Here is a 24,545-nt window from a genome sequence, read left to right on the forward strand (position 1 = left end):
GTCTTCTTCAAATGAGAGTGTTCTCATTCAGGGAGTAGAGTGCAGCTTTGTTAATGTTCCTCTCCATTGTGCAAATTTGTCATCAGACTTAGTCTCAGGACCCGTGAGAGTCGGAACAGTGTTTGCCTTTCCCGTTGAGGCCATTCATTTATTATTAGGAGACGACCTAGTTGGAGACAAGGTTGTGGTCAATCCACTTGTAACTGACATGCCTTGTTTGGATCAGAAAGTCGATCCTATTGAAAACGAATTCCCTGATTTTTACCTTTTTACCCAACTTGTGCAGTTACTACAGCTATGGCAAAGAAAGCTCTTGAGAATGATGTTGATCAGGAAAGTATTCCTTTATGTATTGGTCAGGCTTTTGATGAGGTTACTTTCACTCCTTCTTTGGATCAGTCAAAAGGTATTAATCACAGTGATCCTATTTTAACTACTCATTCTAATCAGGGTGACAAACGACAATCACTTGTCGTCAAACAGGAAAAGGATCCTGAGATCTTCTGTTTGTTTCAGAGGGTTATTAGTGAAACTGGGTTCATTGAAGTAAGGATATGTTATTTCATTAAAAATGGGATTCTTGTAAGAAAATCGAGACCTCCCGTGGTACCTGCTGGTGACAAGTGGTCTGTGAACTATCACATTGTAGTTCTACAATCGTACAGAGAGGAAATTCTTAGTCTGGCCCATGAAAGTCTTTTGACTGGCCTTTTAAGGAATAATAAGATTTATTAATGTGCAACTAGTGTAATAATAATAATAATAATAATAATAATATATTATTTTCCATTTTTTTAATTTATTCATTCCAAAGCATTATTAAGAGACTAAATGTTGGGTTTGATTGAAATTTAAACGTAGTATCACCATATTATTACATGACAACATGATACATCAGATAAATTAATACTCTCCTGCTTCACTGCCAAAGAGCATGACTGTAACAACCACCACCGTTTATTTACGCTGACAACGAGCATGGCTGTAACAACCACCACCGTTTATTTACGCTGACAACGAGCATGGCTGTAACAACAACCACTGTTTATTTAGGCTGATAACGAGCATGTCTGTACTAATCACCATTATTTGCATTATCTATGCAAAGTATAATATTTCGTTGAACTCGGATATGACTATATCATAGTTGAATGAACGGAAGTAGATGTACGATATTACATCAGCGATTACACCACATTTGCATGTCTTATTCACGAAGTGTGTGTGTGTGTGTGTGTGTCAAATCGACATTTTCCTTGTGATTAAAAAAACATGGGCATCTTTCTTTACCATTAACGTCACCACTGTCATGCTAAATCAGAAAAGACAAAACGGAAAGAAAATTCGATAAAACAGATGATGTAGATGATGACATGGCAGTTGAAAAAAAAAATATAATGATGGTGATGAGGAGGAGGACGAACGTCGTAATGATTATTGTATTGATAATGATGCAGTTAATGAAAATACGATAATTTTCATCGTCATCATCTTCATCGTAGTTATCATCGTTAGAATTTTCATCTATATCATAGTTTAACTTTTGAATACATTTTATTCAGATTAATGGGTTTTTCTTGCATATATAGATGTAGATGAGTGTGCTAACCATCCGTGTAAGAATGGCGGCTTCTGTGTAAACCAGATCAACGGATACACCTGTACCTGTCCTGCCGGATTCGCCGGACATAACTGTACTATAGGTAGAGTGAAAAGCAAGTGTATAATAGAACGAGAAACAATATTTAATGAACTTTACATTTATTCATTTTTTTAATTTACCTCTTACGTGTAACTAGTGAAATCATGCAAGGTTTTGTCAGAAAGATACAAGTCATTCCTAAGACATTGTAGTCTTGAAATTAAGAAGAAAAAAGAGACAAGTATACAAAATTTATTCCTGTTCAAAACTCTTGTTTATTTTGCCACTTAAATTTTAACAAAAAATTGTATCGTACACTTACAAAATGATTTTCTTCTTAAGGAAATCATATCTGCAATAAAGACAGGGACATACTAAAATACAGGATAAGAGATTTTAGGACCGGGTTCTGTGTTGATGCTAACAATTGGATTAAAGGGACGTTACTGACTTCGATCTGGTATTTTTCAGTTTGCATGATTTTCTTGCGGAAGCAAACATCTGCTCTGTCTTCACTGTCATATTTACTAAATCGACTATAAGCAAAATCTAACAAAAAATGAAATGCATTTATATACTCGATCAAAGAACCCTAGACGTTTGATCTTTTATTAGTGCATTCATCACGCCATAGTCTACTCGAAGCGATTTGCATTGCTTTGCAGTTAGCCAGCGAGAACTAAAGAATTTATAATGTGAAGTACTCAATTGTAAAAGCCAGAACATAAATTATTAGAGCAACACGTTTAGGACATAAGTGTATTTTGCAGTTTGGTGAAATAATATAACAATATGTGACATAACTAATGATACCTGAAGATAGGAATAAAATGAAACACCATCCCTCTTTCCTGACATTTACTTCAGCTAATGGGTTGCTAAGGAAAATACACGAACTTTTGCACGACAATTAACGGTATATGTAGTAGGAGCCAAATGTTGTAGGTCGAGAAAATATTCAACATGAAGGACTAACGGATTACACACAATATTAAGAGAAACACCAAGAAAAGATAAATAGCCACCCAAGAAAACTTTAAATGTGTAAATACATACGTTCCCTCTCGCAACATGTAAACGTACCGTAGAGATGAAGTATCTGAAGCTGCAATAAGATCTTTGCCAGAAGAGAGTCCCCCTGACAATGAGTTCTGCATCAATCATTGGCAGATGCAGCCAACCAAAATTGAAGAAACTGACATGAGTCGTTTTCTGTAGAGGCCGCGATAATTATACCCAACTGTCTGCCTAGGTAAATAGAACTAGCAATCTGACTGGATCAGTTTCTTTCAGCTGCATCGAATCATATAGCAATGCGGTAGATACTGTATCGACAAATTAGTTATGCTATAGGTCGATGTCGATGTATAACGAAGTAGATCGTCAGTCTTTGGCTAGCGAGGAATCTTCCACCATTACTTTACATATATCTACACAATTGGCTGAATAATAATAATAATAATAATAATAATAATAATAATAATAATAATAATGATGATGATAATAATAATAATAACTATTAAAAATATTATTGTTATTATTGTTGTTGTTGTTGATGGCGTTGTTACTTGCAACACATTATAAAATTAAAGTTTAATAACTTGGTTGTTTCAGTTAAATTTAAGATTATAGAGAGAGAATATTTTTATTTCAGAAGTGGAACTCAAGAAAGTTGTTGTTTGCAGTTTTTAAACCTTCAAGAACGAAATACTATTTTTATTTCTTTCTCATTCATAAGAAAGACGAAGTAAAGGAGAGCTTAGGGTGAAACGTATTGCTACCATTTTAACATTGGTACCAGTAACTCCACTACAGAGGTCACTTTTTTTTAAATAACCTCTTGAACATGTAATTTCTCTCTCACTCTCAAACAGAAAGCGCAAATGGCAATTTTACACAACGCTCGAGATGCCAGTAATTAAGGTAATGTATGTTTCTGTTAGGATATAATATTTTCGTTCTGGCATACTATACAATGATTAATCTATGTTAATTCTTAACATCAAGGATTGTTTTTGTAATGAGAAGAAATATGGGTCAAGTAGAAAATTTCTAAAGCCAATCATTGTAACTTTACTTAGTAATGCAAGTGATGACAATACTATCACACAACCCTCCTATGTTGACGCTATGATCATTTATTTGTTTAATCGTTATATATGTACTTATTTTATTTATTTATCTATTTATTAATATTTTAATGCATATATCGATTTAAAACAGATTTGCGTAAGAACGGAATGGACTAAGACGATGTTTGATTTAAAAGAAACAGTTATTTTTTATCTACAGGCACCTGTATGACTCACACTATTCGCATAACGCTAGCTCTTCCTTCGAAACACAGAATGTGAATTAAAATAGCTACATATATGTGTCATATCTTAGTAATTCACCCTTATTGAATAAACATATTAAATACTAGCTTTATTCTATGACAGCTGCCAAGACTATAGCACCGCTCCGGTGGTCTAAATGGTTAGAGCGTCCGCCTCGGATGCGGGAGGTCGTGGGTTTGAACCCCGGCCGAGTCATACCAAAGACTAAAAACAACGGTACTCGCAGGTGCCTTGCTTGGTGCTCAGAATTAAGAGATTAGTGATATGACTATTCGGCCTAGTGCCAAGATAATGTGACTTGGTGGGACATGATGCCACGCATCTGCGGCATGATGCCCCTGCGATAAACAACATGATAAACAGTCACATAACAGACATCGTAGCGATATGATTCAGATTGTTAAACCTACGTGAAAAATCCAAAACACGCACACGCAAGAATGTATCAACATCAAATGTTTGACTTGCATGAATGTAGTTCAGGTAGACACTAATAAAGATACAGGGAGATAAAACGTCACTATGCGCCACTAAAGCTCAAACATATTTATGCAAAGAAACGTACTTGGTGAACTCGAATATCTCTATATGATAAATGAGTAACATTAAGTACGTATGTTGTATTACCTTAGATATTTTACCACTTACATGTGTTTTACTAACTTTGTCTTTTTCTTATTTATTTTCGCTCCGAAACTCTTCGTTAGATGGCGTTCGCATATTTCTGTTAGCGTTAAGGCAGGCATTGTGTTGGCAACAGAAAAAACGAGTACAAAGAAGAGGAGACATTTTTGTTGTTGTTGTTGTTGTTGTAGGGTTTAACGCCATTTTTCAGCACACGATAGGCTATACATGGCGGCCAGTATTAATGTTGGAGGAAGAACCCAGGAAATCCCTGGAAAGAACCACCGACCCTCGAGAAGCTACTGGCAAGCTTTCTCACATACCCACACTGGCCGAATCCGAGACTCGATCCCACGCAGACAGAGGTGAGATGGCAGTGATCCGTAACGGAGAGCGCTTTAGAACACTCGGCCACTCGGGGCCCCGAAGAGGAGACAAGTATAACGATAATCATAATCGTCATCATGACAATAATAAGAAAGTTGAAGTTGATGTTGTTTATGGTATTGATTCTGTCGCTGTTGCTGAAAAATATTTTTTTCATTGTCATCATCCTTGTCTACACAATCAAAGTTTGTATTTACCGTTTCAATACATTGTCTGGATAAATTATTTACCAATATATTTTTCCTTGTAGAAATAGATGAGTGTGCCAGCAACCCGTGTAAGAATGGTGGTTCCTGCGAGGATCTGGTAAATGGATACGTCTGTACCTGTCCTTCCGGATTCGCAAGTCATGACTGTAGCACCGGTAGAGTCAAATACCGTAGTTTCTCGCTAAAACTAACACCAGTGTTAGTAAATGTACATTGAGGTACATTCATCGATTGCTCATAGAGAACATCGCTGAGGCATATGTCGCATGAAATACATTACTTAATTAGTATCGAACGTCGACCAATACTTAATAGTCTATTGCTAATACCAGGTACAAATGTAGTAGATATATGTACGATGAGATAAGCTGTAAAGGCAACCATCATGGAACTAATCTGAGGTACCTATTACCTGCGGTATAACAAAATGCATGTTATGTATGCTTACTCTCTGTCTTTAACATATGATATATGAGTTGTCATCCCCACGAAAGATGCGGATTGTTTATACTTCTTTCCATGACAACAGGATAACGTAAAACACAAACTGATATGTTCCCAAAGGCCAAAGATAGATTTAACGCAGCAATACTTTCTTCAGAGTTAATTTTGATTTGCATCATGACTCCCATCTCAGTTAACGAGCACTAAAAGAAATGTCACCAGACGTAAAGAGAAGAAAAAAAAACCTAAACAAAACTTTGCTGACTATGTTTCCAATAAGCAAACTGTTGGTTATCCCCTAACACAGAAAACTATTTTTACTACGCCGCCTTAGGCCAGTCGAATCATGGTTTCGAGCTACATTTCGCCTGAAAAACTGCATCACATTTGCCACCATGGCGACATAAACTGTATCTGCCGAGTCCCTTCTTGTTTATTCCATTGTGTAATTCACCAGTCTCCTACCGTAAATACTGCACCTGCAGTCACATAACCAATGTACACCACTAGATTTTAAAAGGGGCTATGTAACGACAGGGACACTCATGCGGCTCCGACCTTAATTCACTAAAATTAAACAATGGTATCATGGAAACTCACTAACACTTCACTCCGCGACGTTTGCTCCTAGTAATTTGCTAATTTTTTCGGGATAAGGAATATTTCCACTGCACCGAGTTTCAATAATCAAACAAGTAATGATACAAATTTAAGAATTCCTTAAAACGGGGCGCTACAACAAAATGCGCATACTCCTCTAATGTATATTTGATTTAATAATATCTGATTTAATATATATTTATTTTAATTTAAATGTTTGTTTGTCAGTTTTAAAATAAAATTTCATTGGATACTATTGTAATGTAAATGTAATCACTGGAGATGATACTCTTTCCAGAAAATAGTTTGATCTTGACTGTTCGTTTTAGTAAACACCAGGTGTTGACCTGGATTTTAACCGTGATTCAAAATTAGTACAGCCACGTTAATAAGTTATATTTTTATTTTAAAATGATTAGTTGTTGTCAATGTCATGATGGGATTACGTCATTAAGAAGAAAACTATGTTTTATTCAATTTATAAGAGTAAAATGGTTGTATTTCTTCAGGGTCATGTTAGGCGTACATGACATAAATACAATCACGTGAAACCCACCCACCCCTTTTTTTTCTTCTATTTCCCAACTTGGGGATTTTCGAAACTGCGTTTTAGAATACGATATAACCTTTGTTTTAGAGAAATAATCTCAGTTGTTTTTTTTGCGATTACACTGGAAAGTGTGTGTCTTCATGACCAGTTTTGAGAAGTACATTTTAATTTTTCTTAAGATCAGTTGGATTAGTTCATTTCTCTGGAAATATTTAATGTGTTCATACAAAATTCTGGGACAAAGTTTATCAAACTTTTATTCGGATTTCCAACACCTGAGTGTCATTATTTGAGTTTTTACAAGGAACTATAGATAAGCACAATACTGACTACAGCATACGTCATCGCCTTATGTTTTGGATTCTTCGTTGGACTCGAACTTGAAATCATTAGAACATTTTATTATTAGGACTTCTAACATTTTATTGGTGGATTATTCTTATATTATTTTTGGATTTGATTCTTAAAACCGTAAGTTCATATTTTTTTCATTTTTACAGTATTTTTCCAGGGAAATAAACTATTATATTTTCTAAAGCTTGTTGTTTCCACGCCTTCTTGTGTTACTGTTTATTCGAGCCTAAACACGTATCATAAGACTCCAAATTTATTACAATACCATCACCACTATCTGCATAATTCAACTTCACTTTTGAGATCAGTGATATCTTTCTAGATTCTCATTAAGATAAGTTTGTCCATGTCATACCAGTCTTCGTCCATAATTATTAATACAAACAGTTTCTTTACGTTGTCAATAGACTGTGTAACAGTTGTTATATTCTGCACCTAGTCATCCTAAATACATATGACATGTCATCTAAAAATCTGATTCAGGAGCATCATTCATTCGTCTGTTAGTCCTTTGCTTTCTTGGAAAAACAGGTATTTCCATCCATTATCAAGTATAAATATACTAGACGCGTAATAGCTCTTTCGTCTGTATGCTGCTAATACGTTGGGAACTGTTGATTTTTTGAATCCTTCAGTTGCTGTTTTGTGTTCTTCAAAACGGCTATTGAGTATACATTCCTTCCACTACAATAGCAGCAGAGGGGGCGAATCGGACATTTTGTCCAATCGTTATTTTGCTTAATTAATACTTTCTGCACTCAACGATCTAGTGTCGTCAGCGCCTGGTAAAAAAAAAACGACGTCGTCGTTGGGGGATCGTCCAATCGTCATTTGGTTTAATTAACACCTTCTGCGCGTCGATCCCCAGCGTCGTCAGCGTCCGGTAAGCACATCGACGACCGCGTCGATGTCATCGCCCCCTCTGCTGCTAAGTGGTTATTTACAATGAAAATTATTTACAACTAACCGAATATTTGGTCAAGTCCGATACGATATCGTGTCCGAGGATCATGTAAATTTATCGTTACGAATCCATGTGGGGTCGACTGAGCATGACTAAAAAAGTTTCGAAAAACATTAAAGTCCATGTCACCGCCGCACCATGTCTGCCAAATATTTCGTAGCGTGTGTGTATCAACGCCGTTGAACACAGCAAGAATATTACAGTTGTCTCTAATTACTTTTGGAATCTGAGTGTATCGTTGAGTGACATATATCACGTCAGTGTTTTTATGCCTGCCTCTGGAAAATATTCTAGCTGGGTTTTTTTGATTGTCTAACATAACATCATCGTACACGACTAGATTGTTAACGTCGCCATCAATATCATCAATACCCGGTGCATCATTGATATCCGTAATAAACTCAATAACATTTTTTTTAGCGATCGCTGATGCATTCTCGTTGAAATCTTTCAACACCTCGTAGCATCGTTGATCATCTACGCTAGGAGCAACCAAATACAACTTATCCCACTTCATCCATCTCATTATTAAATTGAGTAACAATTGCGTCTTGCCGGATCCAGATGGTCCGATGATAATCATCCGGATCGAGTTTGGTAACGCTGCAACATGCTTAACTGGTTCTCTTGTTTTAGTCGCCGAAAAATCAATTATATTCATATCTCTATACATAAATTATGGATCTATATTGTGTGAAGTGTAGAGTACGTACTGGCACAAATGATATGACAACCGCTACAACAAGAAATAACAGATCGGCCCTTACTGGCAAGTGTGTACAATGCGGTACAAAGAAATTTAGATTTATTTCTATTAGACCCGGAGATGTTTTAAAAAAAAGCGAGGAGGTGACATCGCAGCCAAATTGGCAAAACTCCCCGGAACACCGTGGGCAAAGTATCCAGGAGAAAAACACCTCCCAGGATATAACTACTGTGGCCCCGGAACACGATTAGATATCAGACTCGATGATCAAAATCAGCCCAAACCCGGTGAGTATCCAATAAACGCTATCGATAAGGCGTGTCATGCTCATGATGTTGCTTATAAAAGTAGCGATCTGCAACAGCGTCATATCGCGGATGTAAAATTAATTCACGCGCTAAATGCTATTCCTGATAAATCCGTCAAAGAAAAATTAGCCTCATGGTTGGTAAAATCGGCTATGAAAGGTAAATTAATGATTGGAAGCGGAGCTTCTGGCGCTGGTAATTGAAAACGATAGCGTTTATAATAACAACATGGAATCCATCTATTATTCTCCGAGAGGATACTGGAAGGGGAAGGCCGCAATTGGTAAGCTTGCAAGCGCTGCAAAGGTAACAAAGACCACTGCGGCTAATTGGTTATCCAAACAGGCTATATGGCAAATCTATCTACCACCGCCTAAACAAATCAACTTCTCGCGCTTTGATGTCAGCGTACCTAATGAAGTTCATCAGGCTGATATACTATTTTTGCCGCATGACAACGGTTATAAATACGCGCTAACCGTAGTTGATGTTGTGAGTCGATACAAACAAGCGGAGCCGTTAAAAACAAAGTCGGCAACTGAAGTAGCCGCTGCGTTTGAAAGAATTTATCGAAGAGGCCCTCTGCGCTGGCCAAATCTATTACAAGTTGATCCCGGTAGTGAATTTCGCGGCGCTGTTTTATCAACGCTGAAACATCATAGCGTCGCGATACGACGAGGTCATACTGCGCTACATCGTGATCAGGCAATTGTTGAACGATTCAATCGGACTCTCGCTGAACGGTTATTTGGATATCAATACGCGAAGGAATTCATCCAAGAAAAACGATCTCGTGAATGGGTTAAAAGGTTGCCAGGCGTAATTGCAGCGTTAAATAACGAGATTACCCGAGCAATCAACATGAAGCCCAGCGACGCGATTAAATACGAGTATATACCCGGAAAATCAAAAATAAATAGCGTTTCCAAGCCGATTCTTGGTGATGTCACTGTTAGATATCTATATGAACCAGGAGAGCTTGAAGGCGGTAAAAAAAGAGCTACTGATCCTATTTGGAGTGTTACCACACATAACATATCAACGATAACACGATCAACTGGTAGACCACCGATCTATAGACTGGATTCAACTGCTCCTCAGCGCGGATTTACACGCGAGCAACTACAAGTGATACCTAACGATACTCAATTGCCCCCACGTGGTCTTAACTAGCGCCGTTGCGTCTATTGCACTCAAGACAGGCCAACCTCACATTGTTTTTGACATGACCGAGACTGTTATCGATCCTATCCACGGTAAATTGGCGAGTGTCTTTATCCGAATAACGCCAACTCATTATACAATTGCAACTCGCGCAGTGATTATTCTGTTGTTGTCGTAGCGAGATTATTAATTCGGCATCAATATCAAAACGCCGCTGTTTTTTTTTATCCTGTTGGCGGTAACCCGAGAGTTTTCTATCAATGACGCTTGCATCGATGGTGACTTTGTCGCCGGCTTCGTCAGTGACTCCGTCACCGGCTCCGTCAATAACAATTCTTCGAAGCTGATTTATCCTTCGTACTCTGGACACTGCAAGATAGACAAGATTCGACCATTCGATGCGATTATCAACTATCCAAACAATTGTGTCCGTGATGGTTAATCCCTGCGAGGAATGTATTGTTGTTGCGTATCCTAGCGTCCACGGGGATTTATCAGCACGTAGCGCGTCCTCGACGACACCGATATCAACGAACACGATATCATTCAGCACGAGAATTTGTTTTTTTGTTCCCGACGCTGTCGGGGCTGGAATTTCAACTTCAATGTTCTGCCGCCGTGTGTCCGCGGGTCTATAACATAACGGCACTGGACGCGTTGGAAACTTTTCCTTATGCAACGTAAACAACTTCCGCTGAAGTGTGTCTCTGACTATCTTTCTACTCGCTACAATCAAATCGTTTGGTCTCCATGTTTCCCAGAATTCATTCAACGGCGTTTCCGGAATCACCTCGCGGATTAATTCACATTGAATTCTATCCGGCTGTAATCTGATTAATTTCTTAACCTCGCGCAGTTGTTCATCAAGTGCTCGGTAATCAGTATCGGTTTCTTCATAATAGTCCACGAACCCGCTCAACCAATCATGTGGACCCTCGCCGACAAATGGTGGTGGTTGGCCATGGTCCCCACACATGATTACCGCTGTATTCGCGCGCAGCAACCACTCAAGAAACATTTGTAAAGTATCTAACGAAACAGTACATATCTCATCCCAGATGATAATGTCGGGAATAAATTTTTCACCCATTCGATCAGGAGTCCACTCACCGCCGCTGTATCGAAAAAAGCTGTGATAAGTAACGGCGTCAACATTTCGTTGTTTTATCTCTCGCGCTAGTCTATGGGTCGGTGTAAGCACGATTATACTTGCCCGCGTTCGAAATAATTCAATTGCCCGAGTCGTCTTTCCTGACCCGCCACAGCCGCTTAAATAAACCGTCTTGTGTCTACAAATTGGATCAGAACACGATGGTGCATTAGACCATTCTGACAATTTATCACCGCGTAAGTAGTTGTTCTCAACGGTGACATCTGCTGACGGGGAATAATCGCGTCGTATTTCATTTTTAATTCTCCATGTACCCCAACTCTCGTCCGGACTAGTAAACTCGGCTACGTTTTCCTTGTACGCTACGTCAACATAAAATGAATCAACGGCTACTCTAACCGCGGTATCGGGGAATCTATTTATCATCGAGAATAAATTGATAGCGGCATAACCCAGCATAGACGCCCTCAAATGTGGATACGCCGGGCTGTCTCCATCGCTGTAGGTAACAACTGTACCCAACCTCGTTCCATTGGACAAGAAAGCTGTTTTGCAGTTCACGTATCTATTTTTTGCCACTGCGTCCTTGATTACGAAATCATATTCTGCGTCATCTATAATCAGCCGTGAGCAATATCGTTTGTAGTCGCAGTTTTTTCCACCTTGTGTGAACTTACCAATTATTCTTCTACCGAGATCTTTTGCCTCGCGGTTTCGTTGGTTAAATATCCTCCTGGACCATTCGATGATATATTCCTCGTCGGCATCAATGTTTTTTCTGGACTCGTCAATTATGCTATCTAGACGCTCCGGTTCTGGTAACCAGACTTCAGTCTGCGCCCGGTATGATATAATTGCGTCACTGACAATCAACGAAACTAGCATGCTACAATCAATCATATACCGTAGCAGCGCTATTGGCAACCACTTCTTTTCAGCCATGTGTCTACCGATCCAAATATAGCAACAGCGATGGAGTCCTGCCGCGAATTCAAATGATACTATGCGAGCCAATCCCGTTAAATCAAAATCAGGCAGTGGTCCATTAATAGCAACACGAGTCATTTCATGACTGGGGTGTCCAAATCGTCTAAAGTACTCGGCGGCGGATCCATACCCGAGAAAACTCGCTGGATAACAGGCAACCATATCAACCGAGATCATAGCGTCGCGGTTGTATTCAGTGTTCCATAGTCCACCGTGATAATACTCCAAACAACTGGATTGTACATCCGGTAGAAATTCCCTGCGCGTTGGTCTCCACGCATTTTTCCTTGCTGCAACATGAGCTACAACCGATGGAATCGTAAAACAATTTGTTAGCAGTTGTTCATCATGCTCCTCAAATTCCATGGCGGTTTTTTTCATCCTGTTGTGAAATGCTTCAGTGCGATATAATTCACCGTTTGGTCTTACAAACTGATCAAAGGTATCCATGTCGTTTTCAGCGCTGCGAAGTAACCACACTGATACAGGGTCGTTTTTACACAAGCAGGCAATAGCATCAAATAGTTTCCTCTCTGCGAGAAAACCATCCTCTCCTAGGAATTCTTCGGGTATATACTTTACTGTTCTATCCCGTGGAAATATTGTGATCGCGGGCGTCCACGCGTGTTCGTTATGATCAATAATTTTGATTGGGGTTCCCTTTGATTTATATTTTGATTCGTATAATACTTCACCGGTTATTGTTGTAACGGTTATTGGAAATCTCAGCGATGTTTCTAATTTCGCTATGTCGCTGATGGTTGCTCCTCGCTCGCGCACTGTCTTCTCCCATTGGTTTATTTTACTACGTCGTAAATCAGTCAATTTGTTTCCTCGACATGCATTTGTAAAATGCTCTATTATTCGTTCTGCTACACAATTTATCCCAGTTGACTGTTTCATTGGTTTCAGTTTTCCGATATCAGGTTTCTTATTTAACGGGTATATTCCATAAACAACTGCTGTTTCAGGATACGCTCGTTCATAGTATGGTCTGTCAACTCCGGTTAACAATCCTGGCTTGGAGTCGCGGCTAACAATGACTGTTTTCTTATCGCTGAGAACCGGTTCAAATTTATCACGTATGATCCAATTACCTGATTCCACCCGGACAATGAATTTTACTCTGAAGAAATACCTTTTACCGTCAAGTTGTGATATTATCATTGCTGCGCGGTTGTCGTTCATGGTAGCATCAACAACACCATCAATTCGAAATGTTGACCAACTATGAGATGCACCATCACGTTTGAATTCATTGATACAATCGCGTATTTTACTCAACAGGGTTTTATCGTTTATTAACGCTTTTGGTGCGTCCTTGAGGACTCTATCGAGATTAAACCTAATATTTTTCCAGGGCTTAATTGCTGCTAATCTCTCGAACTCATCCATATAATTAAAACAAGTATTTAAATGAAAGAATATAGTATAATGAATAAATGCAAATGGTTGATGATTGGGTCGATAACCCCGTGCAATAAATCATGTAGAGGTGAATTCTGCGGGTATCATTTACAAAGCGTTCGTAATGGTTCTCTTGGCCCCCTCCCGTGCTTGGTTTGCCACGTTGGTGTAAGAGGAAAATCGCAGTTGTGTATCAATTGTGGCGGAAAGCGATACAGGGAACTAAAACGTTATTACGATAAACGAATAAAAAACGCCGTCATTGACCCCACCGCAGACTTCGTCATCAAAACCCCCCAAGACTATGTTGCAAGGTTTATAATTAAACCAAATAATGAATTAGACAAGTAGTATTATTATACAAATGGACCAAGAATTTCAGCCGCATCCCGTGCTCGTTAATTACGAGGCATCTCGCGACGGTATTGTTAGAAATTGTAGACTGAAGAAGCCGGTTGGATGGAAAAATAATCACGGATACTTGATGTTTGGTGCCGGAAAGAAGAAGTATTATGTTCATAGGGTGGTATTTGAAGCATTCAACGGATTAATCGAGGACGGTCTCGTTATTGATCATATTGATGGATGTCCTCAAAATAACAGACTGTGTAATCTGCAAGCCATCTCTCAGAGTGAAAATAGTAAAAAAGGCCAAACTGGTAAATGCTCAAAAAAAGCAAAAAGCGTAAAATCATTTGATACAACAACTCACGAGGAAAAAATATTTCAGTCGATGAATGAGGCAGGAAAATATTTCGATATTTGTAGAGCCTCAATACAATTTGTTGCAGAACGAGTATATCAAACAGCGATCTCAAAAAAGACGGGTCACAGAATTCGATTTTTATATATAACATCAAAGGGAGATAACTCGTTTTGTGATAGCGTCGCATGACAAGAGTTACGTCCCTTGAAGTCTAATTAATGTTGCGATTAATTAATCATTTTACGATGAAAACTAATGAAATACACGCTGTTATCTAACAGCTGTATTCTTTTTTTTAGTGTTTTATTTGAGTATTTGGTTTCATTTAAATGCCGTGAAACACCATTAATAAGTATTTAATGGTTTAACGATTCAAGGGAATTCAAATTAACACACACCTTGTGACTGACGCCGCTGTATTAGTCACTTTATATATAAGATGACTCGTTATAAGCCTGGGGCTTTCGAAAGCCAATTCAACTAATCAAAACTAACCCACGCTCTTGACCCGGGCGTGTGGTTGTCTTTTGTTCACAATCATGCAACCGGGTTAATTTAATTGGGTTGCTTTTGATTGGTTGAATTGACCGTAGAGTTCCGCCCCGCCGTTTTATGTTTGTGCTGTCTTGTGCCGTCCCATCATCCATCAATCATTTCATTGTAAATATATTCATCCTTAATTAAGTACATGTAGTGATGTCCCCCAAGCATATCTTCTGGGCGGTCTACGATGACGTTTGTCACCCTAGGCCTCCCTCCCGGTGATGTATGCTTTGGGGTTCCAAGATGTGAATGTTCTTAATTAAGTATATATGTATGCCTGTAATCTGCCACAACACTCGAGTGGAGATTTACGGCATTGTAATGTCCATGTATGCCTGTAATCTGCCACAACACTCGAGTGGAGATCTACGGCATTGTACTGTCTATGTATGCCTGCAATCTGCCACAACACTCGAGTGGAGATCTACGGCATTGTACTGTCCATACAAAAAACGGGGTCAAAAATGACCCCCAATAATTTTATTAAAATTTTTGATATTAGAAATAAGATGTTTTATAAGAATAATGAATATCGAAGACATCAATAATATATTAGCCGAGATTTCAAAATTAAAAAATCAAGGAATTGAATTATCTGATGGTCTCGACAGTGAAAAAATATTATCCGATTATGAGATTATTAACGAACAGTCGAAACGGGGGCGTTTTACCCTGGCCCGCGAGTACTTTTTTATAAAACGATTACAACATACGATTAATGAAAACTTGTACCACAATGACGCAAATGCATTCATTGGACTATTTACTGCCGTTGAAATAATACGAAAAAAACTCGGACGTGTTTATGAACGACGCCGGGAGATTTCTAGTAAGATCAAAAACATTAGAAGGATTATAAACGAAAACTCCGTGGAGCCCCCGATGGTACACTCGGCGGAAAATTAGAAAATTGCGGATCAATTTACAATAATGGTAGGTGAATCACTTACTACTCGGCTAGCCAGAGAGCGGCTAGCAGCGCTTAAAAAGTTTATACCGTTACGAGACAGAGTGAGAGAGAAACTTCAAACGCGACAACAAATGCAAACTGATTTTGCTGTTGGAAGTGAACAGTTATTTGCCCCGGTAACTAAAGCGACTAAGGATGTTACGGCGGTAACTGTACCCGTTCTTGGTGCGCTTGAAAAGATAGCGGCAGAGACAAAACAAACAAAAAGGTCTTTAGAAACACTCCCTGCAAAAATAGCGGCTGCTACAACACGGAGGCCACCACCACTCGCTATAACCGAACCACAAGAACCTTATGTTACAATGGCCGACGAGGAAGAATTAGGTGCTACTGCGAAAGAACCAGAAGAAGAAATACCCGAAGAAACACCAGAAGAAGAAATACCGGAAGAAAAAGAGGGGAATATACCCCGTATTGTACTCAAGAAGAGCACAATAGATGAAATTAGAGGCTTCAGCAACAGGGAAGAATTAATTAATTTTGCTGCCAACAATTTTGCTAAGAGCATACGAGATAAGAAGCATATCAATAGCGGTTACGAGAAAAATATAAAGTCGTTAAAGGACTGGGCAAGAATAGTGTATTTAGCGAGTAAACATAAAGATGCATTACCACATCGTAGTAAATCCGATTACGACGCATTCCACAAGGAAGTTAAGAGTATAACACCAAAAAAAGGAAAAGGATACTCTGTTGGTAAAGAATCCTACGGCGTTACCTGCCCTAATAGTGTTCTCAGTGATATATCACGGCTAGAGGTACTAATTGGAGGAAAACGAGCCGGAAATAACTCTACGGAAATAATCAATGAGGCCGCTGATATTTGCAAGCGGTTATTTACAGGCGGTATTATGGACATTAATGCATATCGAACGCTCATAGACGAGCTCGTGGATGATTAATTGGAAAACTGGTGTTTTTAATAAGGATGATCATACACTACAACCATGATAAACCAGTACTCGTCTACGTGGTAAACTCGCGATTGCCTGTTTACCGCGCGTACTATGGAGATGGTCTCGGTAGCACCATTGCGGGGTTATTTACAAGAATGGCTCCAAAAGTAGCGCCGTTAGCCAAACAATTAGGAATGAAGGCTATTGATGTTATTCGTGATAAGGGTATTAGTGCCATTGGAGATGTTGCCGGAAAGGCGCTTTCAGCCGCGCGGAACAAACTAATGTCATTGGTGAAATCCAAGAGATTCTCAAAAAGAAAACAGATGCCATCAACGATAGTGATGCCTGCAAATGCCAGTAAAGTAATAAATAACGCCGTGGAAGAAAAATTAGAGTCGTTGGCGACGACTCCGTCGTTGGCGACTTCGCCATCCGCCGATGCGGCAACCAACGCGCTCATGAACGCGATAGCGGGGAGTGGTTTAAATTCAAAGAATTTACGACGAAAAAATCGCAATTGAAAACATCAACATGATAAATAATAGAATGTTTGCGCGTACCGCTGATCCCGCGTTTGATATGGACGCCCCAGTGCGCAGGGATGATTCTGTCCGCGATTATCAATTTTATTCTTATTATGCAGCGCAACCTGACCTACGATCGCGAATTGAACTTCAAGTCCAAGATACCAGTAAATACTTTCTGCCGTGTGAAGCGTTTATCGAAATCGAGGGAGAACTCGTGACAAATGCCGCCGATAATGCACCATACGCAGATGACCATCGTGTTCGAGTTGGCTTCGTCAACAATGGTATCATGGCGTTATTTGAGAGCGCCAGATATCTTATTGACGGGCGAGAAATTGAATCAATAGAACGCGAGGTTGATGTTGCAACGACGATAATTGGGTTGGCGAGATACTCGGATGATTATACAAGATCGGCGGGCCCATCTATAATGTTCGCAAAGGACACCACTAATAACGCTGATCATCTTCAGTACGTTAACTTGCTGGTGGAAAAAGATACCGCAATTGATCAGGCTGAAGCAAATAACCCAGACCGCAGAGTAAAACCAGGCGCTAATTTCAATATTATAAAAAGTCTTAACGATAATTACAATATGGGATTCGCAGCACGAGTAGGAATGTTGCAAGGACCACGCCGAAAGTTTTCATGCGCGATTCCACTCCATCACATATTTGGATTCTGCAGAAATGTCAGGAAGGTTATCTATGGGGCTAAGCATACAATCGCGCTGACGCGAAGGGGCGATGATAACAATGCAATATGGCATGCTGCTGGCGTCGCTGCCGGTAAAGTCATTTTAACTAAAATGGCATTGTGGATGCCGGTGCTGACTCCATCAGTTACCACGGAAGCACGATTGTTAGCATTTATGGAACAGGGAGGGAAATCGTTGTTGAGTTGGCTAGCGGTAACAACTGATGCTAAAGAGGATAACGTCGCCGATACGTTTACATGGCACTTGGCGTCAAAACAGGGTGTTTCAGCCCCGCGTCATATATTCATAGCGCTACAGAATAGGGAACGATTGGGTAGTCAAGAACGCAGCCATATGATATTTGATCAATTAGGAGTCAGGGATGTTTCGCTGAGAATAAACGGACAACAGGAACCATCCGAGGACATACAGCTTAATTACGGCGACAACCATATCGCACGTGTGTATCATCGATTGCTGTCGTATATGGGTCGTGATCAAAACGTCGACACTGGTTTGCAAATATCACAACTTGATTTTAAAAACCTGTATCCGATTTATTATTTTTCGCTGGAACATCTTGATTTAACGAGACAATCCGTCGTTGATATACACTTCCGAGCTCATATAGCCCCGGCTGGTGCCAATTATAGAGCGGTTGCTGTCATTCTCAGCGATAAATCAATGCTGCTAGAAGGCGTTGGTGGACGAATGAGAATCGTTGATGCGCCAGTGGAAAACATGTAATTGAAAACACAAACGCGTTTACAATAAAATGTCGTATAGTGTCGTCAGTGTAGAGTTGACTGATGGTCAAGTCAAGAAATTACGATCAAAGTCGGCTAAACAATGCGGAACCACAATAACGCTGAAGCCGTCACAGATGGCAGGTGGTAATCATAAGATATCGTTGACGGCGCGTCAAATAAAACATTTCAATGATGCGATGAAGAATAAAAAGGGTGTTCAAATAGATTTTTCAGCCGCAGCAATTAAAAACATGGAAAAGACCGGTGGAATATTTCCGCTGTTAGCTGCGATTCCAGCGTTGATTGCCGCGGCCGCACCAGCAGTGGCTAAGGCGGCGGCGTTAGGAGCCGTTGGTACCGCGGCGGGGATGGCATTGAAGAAGGCAACCGGGAAAGGCTACAAAAAAAAACGACCCGTGGCCGGAAAGGGTCTAAGACTACCGGGAACCCCGTATTCATGGTACTCGGGAAAGGGTCTAAGACTACCGGGAACCGTTTATTAACGCAAGAGTCTATGACTCCTGAGTCAATGACTCCTGAGTCTATGACTCCCATGTCTAATTTTGATTTAATAGACGCCGCAAACGCGCTAGCGATAAAAAACTTCAGAGGTGTTTTTATGAGGGATCAATTACCGGCGGCCCCAAGGAATACTGAAACAGGCATAATTAACCTCGATGGGTCCTCCGGAGCGGGAACTCATTGGGTTGCGTACGCGATTGATCCGCGTGCAATCGTCTATTTTGATTCATACGGGTTAGCCCCGCCGAAAGAGTTCATGCGGTATGTCCGGGCGTGTTCAGCCCGGGCGTGTTCAGCCCCGGTTTTTTATTCCACGCTGCCAACACAGCAGTTAAGTGACCCACCGATATGTGGCCGTGAGGTATTGAACGTACTTGCGGCGATTTCATCATCGCGAAAACCACCTCATATGGTTGTAAACGAATACACTAGTGGGGTCGTAGAAGCTCAACGGATTTTAGAGAATAACATTTACAATAATAATGATTGATATCTGGGGGCGACCGGTTTCGGCGCTGAAAGAATCCACGGAAACGGCCGCCGCCGACATAAAAAAACTAATTGAGGATGAAATCGCTGATATGTTGAATCTAACAAGTGTTGACCCGGGCGAAATAGTTGTATTTCAAGACCGCCAGGGTAAATTGAAATCCGGTAATGTGTCACTGAATGACGTTTTAATACGACAGCGTGATGCCGCCGAGGACACTATCGCGCTGTATACCAGCGACGGACGACTCAAACCGGGTGAATCCATCTTGACGATAAATGGAAAAATAAGTACACTTGGCGACAATTATATAACCATGTCAAATTCGTTAAAAGGTTTACGTAGTGAATTTAACTTGCATGAAAAACAGTTCATGTCGACGCTAACGCATTTCGACGATGTGCGACACATTGTCGATAGTTTTTTTCGGGGGCCCCCGACGGCAACCGAACCGAATTTTATAATAATAACAAATGCTATTTCGGATCTTATGACGCTGCCGGGCCAATTTACCTCGTTACGAAAAAATGTTAACAGGATCGATGACAACTTTGATAAATTCTTTGGTAAAAAAAATACCAAGCCGGATGAGATCACAATAACTATAAATGATATCACTGCGTATAGACAGGAAATAGAAACAATCAAAACTAATGTTGCAACGAACAAAAAGAGTGTAGACTCGCATGAACGGGAAATAGAAACAATCGGCGCTAATGTTGCAACGATCATAAATAATGTAGACTCGCATGGACGGAAAATAGAAACAATCAAAACTGATGTTACAACGATCATAAATAATATGGACGCACATACACAGGAAATAGGAACAATCAAAACTGATATTGAAGCGAACAAAAAGAGTGTGGACGCGCATACACAGGAAATAGGAACAATCAAAACTGATGTTGAAGCGAACAAAAAAAATGTAGACGCGTATTGGCGGGGAATAGGAATAATCAAAACTGATGTTGCAGCGAACAAAAAAAGCATAGACGTGCATACATATGAAATAGGAACAATCAAACTTGATGTTGCAGCGAACAAAAAAAGTATGACCGAGAATACACGGGAAATAGAAACAATCAAAACTAATGTTGTAACGATCATAAATAATGTAGACGCGCATGGACAGAGAATAGAAACAATTAACACTAATGCTATAGCGAGCAAAAAAAGTATAGACGTGCATGAAGGGGAAATAGAAGTACTCAAAATTAATGTTATAGCGAACAAAAAAAGTATAGACACGCATATACAGGAAATAAATACACTCATTACTAGGGTTGCAGCGAACAAAAAAGATGTGGACACGCATATACAGGAAATAGGAACGATTAAAACTGATGTTGAAGCGATTAAAGACGGACTACCGAGAGTAGCAGAGCAATTCGAAAAAATAAAAATCCCTCATGAGAACATCATCAACACAGTATACACAATTCGGCATGGATCATTCGATTGGACTCCTACACAGAATACAATAAATATTACCGCAACTGTCAAGGGTATTTATCGATTGACACTGGTTTCAATGATGCAGTTTAATATATTATCGTCGAGTTCATCCGGGTTTAACAATACAATATCAACAATTATAGACAGGAACGCAACTGAACAGTTTACAATTTATGCCGTTGATAGAAATCTAGCCCGGGCAAACATTACATGGTATGTGGAATTTGCAGCGAATCTAAGTAATTAAAAACACTAGCTCTTTTAAAATAAAAATGACCACCAAGGAAATTGAATCAGAGGTATCACCGACGTCACATCAATATCGATTCGATACCGCAAAAGAATTTTCCGCGAACTTGAAAACGCTTTCCGAACAATACCGTGCAAAAATAAAAAAATACCGCCGAAAAATAACCGCCATCGACGCGGTCGTGTACTCGGTATCGGGTATAGTAGCTGGCGCCGGTGTTATTTTATCCACGGTGACCACGATAGCCCCGATCGCTGTTCCAATCGCTGTCTCCGCAATGACAACAGTTGCTGGAGTTGCCAACGCAATCACTAGGAAGATATCATCGTGTTTTCAGAAAAAACTCAACGAGTATACAGTAAAACATCAAATAGTATCCGACGCATACTCGAAATTATCCGGGTTGATCTCGTTATCGATTGATAATTTGTTCGTATCCGATGTTGAATTCTCCACGATGGTCCAGTTATATAGCTCCGCGATGTCAAAAATCGAGGATTTTCAACTGGAAGCCGAAACCACCTGGTTGTTAAAATTAGACACTAAAAACAACGAATAATAATAATGTCGCTGAACCCCGAAGGGTCTCAATTACTTCAGCGGATCGCGGAGAATACCACTCCGGTACAAACAAATATGATATCGATAACATCAACGAAACCCGAATTCAGTGTAAACTTTCCATCACCGGTTCCAGTAAAGGAAATAGCGCTGGCAAAATTGCGAGTATATCACAGTTGGCCTAATATCCGAGCGGACGCATTTAACGGACAACAACCTAATAACTCGCTGGTTTTTGCACGGACAAATAAACCCGATGGGACCCCAGACTGGGAGGAGGTTACAATACCAACTGGGTCATACCAAATAGAGCAAATCAATAAAGAATTTCAACGCAGGATAAAATCGATCACAGGAAAGGAATCAAAAATCGCTATTACGGTTCATGAACCGACGTTATCGTCGACGATTGAAATAAGCACACCGGGGTATATGGTTGATATTTATAACAGTTCAATAAGAACCATACTAGGATGGCCTGAGAATCCACCCGCGGACACCCCCCCATCAACTATCCTCAGACACGATAACGGAGATGGTGGTAGGCATATTGCTCCATACAACGTAAATATTGCATCGGTGATAGCGATTAATCTAGTGTGTGATGCTATCGAAGGAAGTTACCAGGTAGATACCAAGCAATCAAATCAGGCTCAACAGGGATATATCCTTTATTCGTTTTCACCAACAGCCCCTCCGGGATTTTTAATCGTTGAGAGTCCGATTAATCCGGTCTATATGCGATGCCATGATCGGTTTTTAACGAGAATTAATTTTAGAATTACCGATCAGTCAAATAACCTAATTGATCTGCAAGAGGAGGAGTTAGTGATCACTCTGTTTGTAAGATCATAAAGATTTTCATTGTAAATAACCACTTAGCAGCAGAGGGGGCGATGACATCGACGCGGTCGTCGATGTGCTTACCGGACGCTGACGACGCTGGGGATCGACGCGCAGAAGGTGTTAATTAAACCAAATGACGATTGGACGATCCCCCAACGACGACGTCGTTTTTTTTTTACCAGGCGCTGACGACACTAGATCGTTGAGTGCAGAAAGTATTAATTAAGCAAAATAACGATTGGACAAAATGTCCGATTCGCCCCCTCTGCTGCTACAATATCTTGAATCATTGCTAGCACACACATCAAAATTGTTGCAGATGATGTTAAATTGCTTTAGGTTCACGATGTTATTATTTTACACCGTTGCCATTTAAGTTAAATGTTTGCCATATAGTAATGGTATCGGACATTCAATCAGACGATTCCTGATATGAACTCTGTAAATAGTCCTGAGTAATTATGGAGTGGTTCGATTGAAAATGTCATCGGTTAAGGGGAATATTCATACTCGTCATCAGATCCTGGGTGAAGAATCGAAGTTGGCTTATCGTATTCAAACAACGAATTTTATTTAAAAAACCACAAGTTAAATATAATTGCAAAAATTCCCAACCTGGAGTAAAATTTAAAGTTGATACTTGCCTCAGCATGTGAATATGTTAAGTACTAAGATGACTGTTATCATTTTACTATAGCTATTTAAGCCTTAAATGTTCCAAATTTGACAAAAATGCCTTGATGCATCGCAAAGGTATCAAATCTGTCATGTTTATAGTGGCGTAATTAAAATTTATTTGTAACTATGCAAAGCTAGGAATTAATATGTTATTTAATGATAATATGCCTTCAATATATTACAGAATCAAATAATGACTGTAATTTAACCGTACTGGTTCTTATACCCTTCGTATGCAGCGCAGTGGTATAACTTTTGTTACAACAAATGTAAGAAATTGCTAGGCCTGTGAATCTACGTATAAACCTATTGTTGTGGTTGTACATTTTTCTGTAGTTGCACTAAATATATTTACATCGAACCTGTGGAGTCCCTTATAACTATTGCAATTCTTGATATTCTCAATTTATTGGAGTCCCTTATAGTTATTGCAATTCTTGATATTCTCATTTTAATGGAGTCTCTTATAATTATTGCAATTATTGACATTCTCATTTTAATGTGTAACGTGGTGTTTTCAGGTATGTGACCTCACTGCGCACTAACAGTAAATTTCTTGTAATTGTGTTCATACTAAAGACCGTCTTACTGTAAATTCAATTTATTTTACAGTTCATTCTCCCCCATCAGCCGATTTGCATGGTAAGATGAATGATTCCAATTTGCAACACATATATTTTTTAAAGGAAAAATGTGTTCTTTATCAAAGATAAATTTCAGATTGATGTAATGTGAATGTATTAAAACTGAAATGTCACATAAGAATTTCTAATGCTCTGTATCTTCTTTTTGCAAAACAAAAAGTTGCATTTAATTTTTATATTAGTTGAATTAGTGCAGTTTCATTTTCATA

At 39.5% G+C, this 24,545-nt stretch overlaps 1 protein-coding gene across 2 annotated transcripts in view; it reads left to right on the top strand.

Moving 5' to 3' along the window:
• LOC149794196 (uncharacterized) overlaps positions 1 to 24,545 on the top strand; it is a 49,723-nt gene that overhangs the window by 13,062 nt on the left and 12,116 nt on the right. For both annotated transcript variants that reach the window (XM_089966534.1, XM_089966535.1), the window contains exons 2-4: positions 1,590 to 1,703; positions 5,243 to 5,356; positions 24,305 to 24,334. In XM_089966534.1, the coding sequence (XP_089822660.1) occupies positions 1,590 to 1,703; positions 5,243 to 5,356; positions 24,305 to 24,334 (258 nt within the window). The remainder of the gene's footprint in view (positions 1 to 1,589; positions 1,704 to 5,242; positions 5,357 to 24,304; positions 24,335 to 24,545) is intronic.

This window comes from Sinohyriopsis cumingii, chromosome 8 (genome assembly GCF_028554795.1).
Source record: "Sinohyriopsis cumingii isolate HCF-2022 chromosome 8, ASM2855479v2, whole genome shotgun sequence".
NCBI classification, from domain to species: domain Eukaryota; kingdom Metazoa; phylum Mollusca; class Bivalvia; order Unionida; family Unionidae; genus Sinohyriopsis; species Sinohyriopsis cumingii.